This window comes from Penaeus monodon, chromosome 36, assembly GCF_015228065.2.
Source record: "Penaeus monodon isolate SGIC_2016 chromosome 36, NSTDA_Pmon_1, whole genome shotgun sequence".
NCBI lineage: Eukaryota > Metazoa > Arthropoda > Malacostraca > Decapoda > Penaeidae > Penaeus > Penaeus monodon.
In genome coordinates, this window is record NC_051421.1 from 17,424,568 (window position 1) to 17,437,553 (window position 12,986).

General features: G+C 42.3%; 1 protein-coding gene across 1 annotated transcript in view; it reads left to right on the forward strand.

Annotated features, from left to right (window-relative positions):
- Window positions 1-12,986, forward strand: part of LOC119595821 (unconventional myosin-XVIIIa-like) — a gene marked incomplete in the record, with an annotated part of 169,007 nt that overhangs the window by 97,386 nt on the left and 58,635 nt on the right. Inside the window, 2 exon segments of the mRNA XM_037944998.1 lie at window positions 139-267; window positions 4,064-4,207. Of these exon segments, the coding sequence (XP_037800926.1) occupies window positions 139-267; window positions 4,064-4,207 (273 nt within the window).

Consider the following 12,986-nt stretch of genomic DNA (forward strand, 5'->3'; position numbering starts at 1 on the left):
TTATTATTGTCATTATTGTTGTTGTTATTATTTTATCATCATCATCATCATCATTATTACTACCTTTATCAGCATCAGTAGCATTATTTTCACGATTACATGTGCGCATATTCTTCATACTCCCTCGGCCTCTTTCAGATTTTCTTCCGCACGGGCGCCATCAGCCGGCTGGAGGAGCAGCGGGACCTCGTCCTGACGGACACCATCACCCACTTCCAAGCGCACTGCCGCGGCCACCTCGCCAGGAAGCGCCTCGAGAAGAGGAAGGTCAGGACAGCCGATTTTCTCAGTTGCAGTAGGGTTGCTCGTCACCCTTGCTGAGTGCGTGCGGTTGTGCGTGCATGTGTGCGTGCTGTCTTGCGTGCATGTGTGCGTGCGGTTGCGGTCGTGCGTGCATGTGTGCGTGCGGTTGCGTGCGTGCGTGCATGTGTGCGTGCGGGCATGCTTGCATGTATGTATGTATGTATGTATGTATGTATGTATGTATGTATGTATGTACGTACAAACAAACGCGCACATACACATGTACATACATACATACATACATACATACATACATACATACATACATATATATAGATATACATGTAAATCTATGTATAGTTCACACACACACACACACACACACACACACACACACACACACACACACACACACACACACACACACACACACACACACACACACACACACACACACACACACACACACACACACACACACACACACACACACACACACACACACACACACACACACACACACACGCACAACGCACACACACACACACATGCACACACACCTCTACACACTTCACACACACCTACACACACACGCACACACACCTACACACACACGCACATACACCTACACACACACGCACACACACCTACACACACACACACACACACCTACACACACACGCACACACACCTACACACACACGCACACACACCTACACACACACGCACACACACCTACACACACACGCACACACACCTACACACACACGCACACACACCTACACACACACGCACACACACTTACACACACACGCACACACACTTACACACCCGTATACACACACTCCTGCATACATACACTCCCGCAACCACCCACACCCACACACTCACACACACCCACACACTCACACACACCCACACACTCACACACACCCACACACTCACACACTCACACACACCCACTCACACACACACACACACACACACACACACACACACACACATCAATCAATAACGGTATGCTCATGTTTGAGCAGCCGTGGACCTCTCCACCATCCTTCGCCACTAAACTCGATCTTACGCTTTTCTTTCCACTTATACCATCGACAGCCCGCAAATATCTTTGATATTGTCGCTCAGTCTTGTCTTCGGTTTGCCTCTTCCTCTGTTTCCTATCACCATCCCTCTTCGGTTTGCCTCTTCCTCTGTTTCCTATCACCATCCCTGTCAGCAAGTTTTTCTCAATACTTTTACTTCTCATTACATGACCAATAAACTTTAATTTCCTCTTGTTCAAGATGTCCAACAGTTGGTCTTTACAATTTATTTTTCTCAGCACTTCATCATTCGTCTTCTTCTCTGTCCAGCTAATACGCAGTACTCGTCTGTAATACCACATTTCAAAACTATTGTCTATCTACTTCAACACCCAACACTCAGAACCATATGATGCAATTTGGGAAAACTAATGAGTTCAATAACCTCAGCTTTGTCCGTAAGGTAATGCTTTGGTCTTTCCAGATGTTATTGAGAGCAATTGTGGCGTTTTTGGCAATGGTAATTCTTCTTTTTATCTCCGGTGAATCATCATATGTATTAGTTAAAACAGCTCCAAGATAAGTGAACTCTTTCACATTTTCCACAATCATTCCATTGATTGTAACATGTTCATCATTGTTCATTGCCGGTTATCTTTGAATCTTCATGATCTTAGTTTTCTTGGCATTAAGAAACAAGCCAGCCTTTTGGCTTGCTTCTCTAACTTTATCTAGTATTGTTTAGTTCAGTGATACTGCTGGCAATCAAAACTATATCATCGGCGTACCTCAGATTGATATTTTGTTATCTCCAACATCTTACAGTATATGATATATAATATTATATAATATATAATTATTATATAATATATATATTATATATATAATATATATATAAATATAGTAATATATATTATTATGATATATATATATATATAGTATATATATATAATATTATATATATAATATATTATATATAAGGATATATATAGTATATATATATATATATATGATTATATATATATTAATATATATAATATATTAATATATATATATTATATATTAATATTATATTAATATATATATAAAATATAAATTTAAATTATAATATATATTATTATGAATATATAATTATATTTTATATATTATATTATATAAAAGATATATATATAATTAATTGTATATAATTTATTTATATATCATATATATATATATATATATATATTATATAATTTATATTATATATATATACATATATCATCATCATCAATAACAGTATGCTCATGTTTGAGCAGCCGTGGACCTCTCCACCATCCTTCGCCACTCAACTCGATCTTGCTCTTTTCTTTCCACTTGTACCATCGACAACCCGCAAATATCTTTGATGTTGCCGCTCAGTCTTGTCTTCGGTTTGCCTCTTCCTCTGTTTCCTATCACCATCCCTGTCAGCAAGTTTTTCTCAATACTTTTACTTCTCATCACATGACCAATAAACTTTAATTTCCTTTTGTTCAAGATGTCCAACAGCTGGTCTTGACAATTTATTTTTCTCAGCACATCATTCGTTTTCTTCTCTGTCCAGTTAATATGTAGTACTCATCTGTAACACCACATTTCAAAACTATTGATCTTTTTCTTGTCTATCTATATATATGTGTATGTATATATGTATGTTTGTTTGTATATATGTGTTATATATATATACACATTTTTCTGGATCTCTCCATCTATCTATATATCTTTCAGTTTATATCTAATGTATACTGTATAAAAACTTGCTGTTCATATACTCTTTATATACTCATTCTCTTTATATTTATACAACTTACATGATGAAGAGATATTTCTTATTGGCTGTGAACTCCATTAATCTTTATGGCAGAGATAAAACTGCTTTCTGTTAGTGTGGAGTAGTGATTATTACTGATTAGATAAGGATTGAAAGAATTCAGTGATCAGAAAGGAAATACTTTATGTTCAGTAGGTCACTGAAGCTGTGATGATGTAGACATTTGATGATTCAGAAGTATAGTCTCATGAATTGAAGTGTTGTTCTGTGACTGACACAACAATTAAATATATGTGATTATGGTTTTTCCATAAAGGATTGGTAGGAAATCAAGATCAGAAGTATGGCTTGGTCAGGTGTTGCTTCGAATCTTGCAAAGAAGCAAATTGGAGTGTGCTGTCTTTTAATTGTGTGTCTCAGGATTGGTTTTGTGGTCATGATTAATGCAAGTGCCTTAGCTTTTATCATCCTGTTTTATAAGAGATGTACTTTGCATTATAGTGATGGAGAAGAAGTAAGTGACTGATTATATTTTGTGCCAGAAATATGAATGGTTCTTACTAAAAGATTTGAAGACATTTTCTATCTTTTGAGAAATTATTTGCTTGAATTATTCTTGTGAGTCCTTTTCATTCTGGTTGAACAATTCTATTTTCTTTATTTTTGCTTGTAGCCATTTTGATATTATACTACTTAGAATCTTTTTTTGTAAGAAATTTAAGTATTGAAAAAAATGAAGTATTTAATGAGAAGTTTTTATGTCTGCAACTTGTCTCAAGAAGAGAAACTTACAGAACACCATGCTCATTGAGACTATATACAGCATGTAAGTTGGAGATTTTCAGATTGCCAAAATTTTGTTAGGGGATCACAGAAAGCAAATCATTTAACAGTAAAACATATTTCTTTTATACTGTAAATGTTAGGGAAAAATGGTTTAAAAAATTGATGGTAAAGAAATTATTTTTATTATTCATTTCATGTTCTGTTCCAGGTGCAAGAGACAGCAATTCGTTGTATTCAGAAGAATGTGCGCAAATTCATGGGAGTCAGAGACTGGCCATGGTGGAGGCTGCTTGTACGTGTTACACCGCTCCTCAATGTACACCGCACAGAGGAAGAACTCAGAGCAACCAAGGTAAGTTTAAGTGAGATTGGTTTGTACTTTATAGATGCTTTGGGCCATCTACTGGTTGTTACTCTAGAGCAGGGGTGTCAGAATGATGGGCTAGGGAGACTAATGTGGCCCTTGAGATGACCTGCAGGGTTACAAGAAAAGTTATTAAGCCTGTGAAGTTGTGATTGTCACAGATAATCTTTGATAGTAGTAATAGTTTCATTTAGATTGCTATTGCTAGAAAGCTGAAATAAAAATTTGCATTTAAAGGGAGTGAAGTTTGACACCTCTGCTCTAGAACATGTCAGTGGATTTCCTCATTTGAAATGAAATTTAACATGTGTATATGGTGCTGAGAGAAGGCAATTGATACGTCTCAAGTGAAGATCATAGAACTATTCTCACTTGACTAATAATGTAAACCTTTTGTGTGGGCATTTGAGATTTGGCATGGGACACTTCTTTTATTTATTTATTTTCTTTCTTTATTTTTTGGACTATGTAATCACCATCTTCTGCCATAGCCAAACATCCTACTGTCATTTGAAATACAGAAAACCTAACCAATTCACTAGCAGCTTCCTGCTATTATATTTCATAGGCAAACGAGGGGATATCGAGGCATAGACTTTCTTGTGCTTAATACACTTTTATCAAAATATGAGATTTTCGTTATCTCAAACTGGTAGATCCCCTTAACCCCTTGGTGCCAGGTAATTGCATTGTCCATTTTAGTTTTGTATCCCAAGCTCTTCATCAGTATGGAGTCAGATATCCCCATTCTTCATTTTTTTATTGTTTTATTGTTTCTAATAGCATTATTGTTGTTATTATTATTATAATTGACATTGGGGCTATTCTAATGTTATTATCAACACTGATAAAATACTGATAGCAATAAGAAAAGGAAAATAAAAACCTTTCCAAAAGTCAAGGAAAAGGGAAAACAAACCATGTAGGACTAATAATTAATGACCGGATGATACAGCTCTTGGGAAGCCATCTTTGTAGGAATTGATAAACGAAAATCTCAAGTGGGCATGCCATGTGTGTTATGCCATCCCAGTGGTCCATTGGGGTTAGTGTTGTGTGATGTTGTTTAGGGGTAGGAGTGAGAGGGCTGAGTTTTTTTTCTTTCTCTCTTTCTTCTCTTTCTTTATAGCTCAAATGAAAAAGAATAAAGATATATATGTAGCATACTGGTGCTTAGCCTTACAATGGTGATTTTTTATATGTTTATTTTGATGCCTTTCTTGTAATCCAAGTTGGAGTATATAATTATAAAAGAACATAATAATGCTGTTGGGGAAGTGCATGAAAGAAATCATTGAGGAGATGAAAATGAAAATAATAATGATAAAATAACAGTAATGAAAGGTCTGTTTTTCAGTTCTCTTTTTGAGGCTTGCTGTTCAGGTTATTGCAATTTTACTTTTATTCTTATTTTGACACCTATACTTTTATAGAAATACCTAATGGCCAGAAAGCTTATGAGCAAACATGTATTATGTATACCTAAGACTATTATAAAACAGCTCATTAATGAAAAAAATTGAAATAAGGAGAAAATTAGAATACAAGATGCATTGAGGGAAATTGTTTAATTTGGAATTTATATAATGATTCCTTTTCTTATTAATGCTGATAAAGGAAGTGAGGTCAAAATTTCAAGATTTAGATGATATTAGACTGTGGTATGAAAGGAAAATTTGATTGGGATGGTATTGATATTGCACATAAAGGATAGAGATTGTCAGAATTACAGCTGGTATGGGCTTGCTTGTCCTCTGATATGTGTGCTGCTATTCCTACTTGGGTCATTGGGAACTGTAGCTTATGGCTTCAGCTCAGCAGCATGAGAGAAAACATTATACTTCTTATTTCTATCTTTGAAAGTTATTTGAAGTTCTGTGTCTGCAGAATGTCCATGTTAAAGTTGAAAAATAGCAAGTAGAAATGTTATAAATCAGGATTAGTTGTGATGTTTTTCCACCACACAAGTACATGCATCTTCTAGGTACTTGTGACGACATTACTACTGCTTGCAAGATGATTTGATTGAAGTAGATTTATTATTGGTTATTAAGCTAAATAATTTGGATGATTATGGATAATGATGAGATGTATGTAGTATAAAAAAGTTGATTCTGAAATCTAGCTCAGTTGACAGTGAGATAGACAATATCTCAGAATATTTATTTTTAACATATTTAGGTATGGCTTTGTATATGCTGCCTGTCGTCAGCCAACCAAGCATGAAAAAGCCAGTTATAGTACTTTGGCCTAGTTTTTTATTCCCTATCTGATGTTATATTTATGCTTGTTTTCAAGTAAATGAAGAACATTTTAAGGTCTGTCAAGTTCACTTTTACATTTAGCCCTCAGTCATGTGTTTGCTATGCTGTAAACTCCAAAACAGTAAAAATACCTAAAAAGCAATTAGAAAGTTTCAAGTTAATTTTTTTTTAACAATTTTAATTATTTGCAACACACAGGTTTATCCCAGAGTCATAGCAGTCAATATGTTTCTGCAGCATAGGTTGCCTGAAGTAGACCGTATGTTTGACAATAGATACGGACACTGTGTAGGTACTGGATTTGTTATCCTATAAGTTTTATTGTGAAACAGAAAAGGAAACAATAACTCTGGTGTAATAATTGTAAACAAAAATTGGGTTACTGTCCCTAAGCGATTGGAGTTAGCTCCCATTCTTTTAAGAAATCATGATACTCTTAGTTGTAGACGAAGTATGATGGAAAAATACTTTAGTAAGAATGAGACTGAGATTGGTTTTTCATTTCATGTGGCTTATCCAGAACTGTTTCAGCTTTTATGAATCTGTTCAATAGTGAACATATTAATGGTGTAGGTATTAGAGTTATTGGAGTAAGATGAGATGTATGATATTAGAGCGCAAAGTTGTTACGCAAGACTCATAAGGGAAAGTGATTTAAGTGAAGCCCTGTCATTGTTCCTAAAACCTATGTTGGTTTGTGGTTGAGAGAGTGGCCTTGCGTTGCAGATGCATGAATGGTTTAGTATTAATTGTGTATTGTATAAATGTGTTTTTGTGTTATTTTCTTTTTGTTATACGCGCGCGCGTGTGTGTGTATGTGTGTGTGTGTGTGTGTGTGTTGTGTTGTGTTGTGTTGTGTTGTGTTGTGTTGTGTGTGTGTGTGTGTGTGTGTGTGTGTGTGCGTGCGTGCGTGCGTGCGTGCGTGCGTGCGTGCGTGTGTGTGTGTGTGTGTGTGTGTGTGTGTGTGTGTGTGTGTGTGTGTGGTGTGTGTGTGTGTGTGTGTGTTGTGTGTGTGTGCGTGCGTGCGTGCGTGCGTGTGTGCCGTGTGCCGTGTGCGTGTGCCGTGTGCCGTGTGTCGTGTGTCGTGTGTCGTGTGTCGTGTGTCGTGTGTCGTGTGTCGTGTGTCGTGTGTCGTGTGTCGTGTGTGTGTGTGTGTGTGTGTGTGTGTGTGTGTGTGTGTGTGTTTGTGCGTGTGCGTGTGCGCGTATGCGTGTTTGCGCACTATATAGAAAGAAAGAAAAAAAATCCAAAACATCATATTGCCAGCGTTATTGGGGTGACAGCAACCACCCAAATCCGCCAGATCTTCCCAGCAACAAACAACGCGTAAACATAAGCTCATTACGCGCATATACCTTGAGGTGTAACTATATACACGGCAGCCTCTGGTATAAACTCGCTCCCCTCTGTTGTAATTCAAGTTATCCGTCCCAATTTTTAATTAAGAGAATATAAAGAATGATGTTACATATATATCGCCGGAATGATTATGTTCTTAATGGCTTTGTGAACATAAGATATATTCGATTGTGGATTAACATGGTTCTAAATTGTTGTAGGACAGGGTGTTGTTTGTGTTTGGGGGAAGGGGGTAATGTAAGTAAGAGTGTCGGTATTAACACTGGCTCTCGTTTGGCGATGTTGAACTCACCTACGTGCAGCGGCATCGGCTTTGCAACAGTATTACCTTGCATGCTCACACCACCACTCGCCCTCCATGTCCCCGTTTTGCCCATGATTGCCAGCGTCGCCCGCTCAGTTCGATCAGAGACGCAGCAGCGACCGCACACGGATTTTCTCGAGCACCTTCTGGCTGCTGCTCTCTCGCTTGGCTAGGGTCGAGGAGGAACTGGCCAGGTTCTATTCCGAATGTCGAAGCTGGTGTACGCTTTATCCAGCCCCTCTACTCCGCCTGCTCTACCCCGCCCGCTCGTCTGTCCTTTCCCGTGTTCTGTAGCATGGGAAATGTAATGTGTTAGCGTGTGTGAGTTTTTAATTGAATTTGTTTAGGTGTTTGTTTGTTTATCTTTTATATGTAAGATGATTGGTTGATTTGTCAATGCGGCGAAAAGAAAAAGAAATCAATGTTCTGTCAAACTCGTGGTAGTTGAACTTGAGAAATGCAGTGACGGATCTTCCTCCTCTCCTCTTTCTCAACTTCCTTCCTTCCCTACTCTCACTTTCTCTCCCTCTCCCTTCCCCTCCCCCTCCCACTCCCCCTCTCCCTCTCCCTCTCCCTCTCCCTCTCCCTCTCCCTCTCCCTCTCCCTCTCCCTCTCCCCTCTCCCTCCTCTCACTCCCTCGCGCCTCTCCCCCCTCCTCCCCTTTCCCTCCCACCGGACCGCCTCCCGCCCGTCACGCTCTCACGCAGATAAACTTCACCTGACAGGTCTTCCCGTCATTGTTGGTGGGCCTGTTGTGTCCTGGCAAGCAAGCAAGCAAGCAGTCTGCCGCCGGACTCAGAATTGTGTGCTTGCAGTGCATGAAGCCCGCGGCGTGTGCGGGCCCTTGTGGTGGGGGGACGCGGTGGCCATGTGCTTGGACTACTATGTCATGGAAGATGTGTATGTAAGTGGTCGGGAGAGAGCGAACGAGGCGGAGGCGTGTCGACATGGTACGCGGGGGCTTGCGGTGCTTGGTAAGAACGTAGGTTGGAGGAGAGAAGTACTTTGCATGCGTTGTTTAATATTTTATGCGTAATGGTCGGTGTATGTCTCGGATTATCAAAGGGCAGAGAGAAAAGCAGCGGATGTTTAAAAAAAAAACTGGTGTCACAAAGCCTGTGTCGGGAGCAGCTGGTTAACCCGGTCCTGTAACTCGCGGAGTGTCAATCAACTTTCGCCGCTGCATTATGAGCGAGCACGCCGTGGGACTCCTTGTTTTGTTTTGGATCTCGTCCAGGAGGGGGGGGGGGGGGGAATTAATATGATTAATGCAGCGGAAGATAAAATAGGAAAATTATACAAGGTCTTTATAATGTAGTTCTGCATTTTACTCCTAGAAATTGTTGTTATATGTTATTATAGTGCCACTTTGAATGGCTAATATAGCTCGCAGTTCAACCCGAGTCTGCGTTGTCTTACACTGTAATAGTATCAGCCACTTGAATAAATTTGGCGCTTTTGGGTCTTAGTGAAACATGATAAGAAGGGAATCATTTTGATTATGGTAATGATAGTGATGGTAAAATAAACTCAAACGATATGGCAATGATGATTTGAAGATGAAATTGCGTTGGCATGGACACAGAATGAGATCTTAAAAGAAAAAAGAAAAATCAGCCATTGCCCGGTGGATATAGATATTGATAAAGATGTCGAGACGAGTAACTGACGTGAGGACGAAGGCCCAGGAGTGGAGATAAGACGAGTGTTGAGATGGGCGTAGTCTACTGCCGGGCGTGCAACATGCGGTTTGCAGATAGTTTGTGGTTGGAGGGGGGGGGGCAAGGGCTGGTCTACGAGAGGTCGTGATGCTGCGAGGGGCGTGGGGGGGGGGGGGCTCAGATGAGAGTGGAGGTGAGGACGAGCTGTTGTGCTGCGGGCGGCTGGTGTGTGTTGGTCGCGCGGAGGGCCGTCTCCTGGCGTCTTGTGCTTACGTCACGTTACATTTTTTATCTTTTTTTTGAGGGTGGGGCTGCTTACGAGGGCGTGAGGGCGTCAAGAAGATGAAGACAGGAAGGAGATTTAATATACGATAAGAGGGCGGCCGTGTTTTTCGTCGCCTCTCCCTCCTCCCTCCCTCCTTCCCCCATTCCTTCCAAACGCTGCACGATGAACCAGCTCCCCGTCCCCCTCCCCCTCTCACTGGCTTCCCTCGGGGGTAGCAGACGCCCGCACACCTGGGCACTCACTGGCTGTAGTAGGGTAGTGGGCGGCTGAGACCCCAGGCGTACGGTTACTGCGGTTGTCGGAAGCTTGGGCTTGCGAGGTTATACTGCGAAATTACGAAGGCGTCGAAGTGACTTTGAAAGTAGTGACCTCTGGTGGTGATAACGCGAAGGATTGACGAATGGTGTAAATCGAAGTGATGCTCTTTCTAAATTTGAAAAAAGGAACTAGTGATCGCTGGCAAAAAGTGTTTCTATTTTTTACTCGATACTTATGTTTATACATTGTTATACACGTTTCGAGAAATTGTTGGGAAACGCGATGAAAGTCCCTGCTTAAACCTTTTAGGTCATCGTTCTTTTTAAAACACTACACAAGGCTTTTTTGAAGATACGCGGAGGGACAGGGGAAAGTGAGTGAAAAGACACCCCAAAATTGGGGAAATTAGCAAAATGGTGCTCCTGTTTTGCCATCCTTCACGTCGCGTCGTTGGTCTGCTTTGGGATTTCGATGCCCGAGATCGATCCCATTCGGGTGTTATTGCTTGTTCCTGTGATTGCTTTACCTTTTCTTTTTTTTTTTCCCTGCTGCCGTTAGCTTCCGTTGTCACTTTTTTTTAAATTTTGGTCTGTAGTTTCTTTTCTTGTAGATTTCCTTTTCCCAAAGGGTTTATTTTTTCCCCGTTTGCTTCCCATTCCAGGGGGTTTCGGGTTTTTTTTTGGGTTTTCCCGTCCCCCCCCCCGAAAAGTTTTTTTTTTTTCTCACCCGGATTCCCCCAAACGAAGTGCCTTCTGGGGAAAATTCCCTCGTAAAAACACTTATTGATCCCCCTTTCCCGGGGTGTTTTCCCTATTGATCGGTTTGCCCCCCGGGGGAACATTTCAAGAGCGGGAAGCAAGTGCGTCTGGGGGAAATCGGACCGGGAGGCGACGGAAAGCGGGAGATTGGGGGCGTGGTTTTTCACAAGGGGGATCGGGAGATGTGGAAACATTTGGCTTGGCTTTCATGTGGAGCGCTGTCGGTAATTCAGCCATTGGTATTTTTTTCTCTCGTCGGTGTCTGTAATCGTTTGTGTGTGTACATGTGCGTGTGCTTGTGCATGTGCGTGTCTGTGTGTGTGTGTTTTCAAAAGGATGTATTTTTCAGGGAATCGTTACCACGTGAAAGGGGGGAAAAGGGGGATGTGGCAGGGAAAAAAAATATAAAAAATGATTGTTTTTTACGTCGGGGGGGTTTTTGTGATTTGTTTTTGACGTAGTTTTGGGGGAGGTTAAAAAACGCCTTTCCCTTTCGCGCTTTTCTCTCTCTCTCTCTCTCGTCTCCCCTCTCTTTTCGTCTCTCTTTTCCCTCTCCCCTTTTCCCCTCTCCCTCTCTCCTCCTCCCTCCCTCCCCCCTCTTCCCTCCTCCCTCTCCCTCCCTCCCCCCCTCCCTCCCCCCCCTCTCTCCCTCTCCCTCTCCCTCCCCCCCCCCCCCCCCCCCCCTCCCCCCCCCCCTCCCTCTCTCTCTCTCTCCTCCCTCACTCCCCTCTCTTTCTCCTCCTCCTCTCTCTCCTCTTTTCCCCCTCTCTCTCTCTCCTCTCTTCTCCTCTCTCCCCTCTCGCTTCCCCCTCCCCTCATTCTCTTTTCTCTCCTCTCTCTCCCCTCTCTCCGTCTCTCTTTTCCCCTCTTTTCTCTCCCTTTTTCTCTCTCCTCCTCTCTTTTCTCTCTCCTCCCCACTCTCTCCTCTCCCTCCTCTCTCCCTCCCCCCCCCTCCCTCCCTCCCCCCCCCCTCCCCCCTCCCTCCCTCCCCCCCTCTCCCCCCCCCCCTCCCTCCCTCCCTCCCTCCCTCCCTCTCCCCTCTCTCTCTTTTCTCTCTCTCTCTCTCCTCCTCCTCTTCTCTCTCTCTCTCTCTCTCTCTCCTCTCTGTTTTTTTATCATCATCCTTTCATTATTTCTTCCCTTCTTCATTTCCTTCTCCTCCTCCTCATTTTGCCTCTGTCTCTTTCCCTCTTTTATCCTCCACCCTGCCCCTCCAGGTTCATCTTAACCCTGCTCTTAAGAAAATCCTCTCCATTTTTATTCTTTCTCTGCTCTCCTTCCCCCCCCCCCACCCCCCAACTCCCTCTCTAAAATTCATCCCTTCCTCCTCCCTCCGGGTTTTAACCCCCCCCCTCGGGTTTCCCACCCGTTTTCCCCCCCCCTCCCCCCCCTTCCCCTTTCCCTTCCTTCCCTTCCCTTCCCCTTCCCTTCCCTTCCCTTCCCTTCCCTTTTCTTCTCTTCTCTTCTCTTCTCTTCCCTTCCCCCTTCCTTTCCTTTTAAATTTCCCCCCCCTCCCATCCTTTCCTTCCCGCCTTCTCCCCTCTCCCTTTTCCCCCCCTTCCCTTCCCTTCCTTCCCCTTTCCCTTTCCCCTTCCCTTCCCTTCCCCCTTCCCTTCCCCTTTTCCCCTTCTCACCCTCCTTTTCCCCCCCCTCCCCTCCATTCAGTCGTGGTGTCGATAAACCGGTTAAAAGTGGTGCTTACTTACTGCTGGGGTTGTTTAGGGGATATCCCCCCATTTCCCCTCTTTTCTCCCTCCTCCTCTCCACCTCTCCCCTCCTGTGTTACCCCTCCCTCTCACTCTCATTCCCTCCCTCCCTCCCTCCCTCCCTCCCTTTGCTCCTTTCTTTTTACGAAAAAACAAAAACAGGGAAAAGGG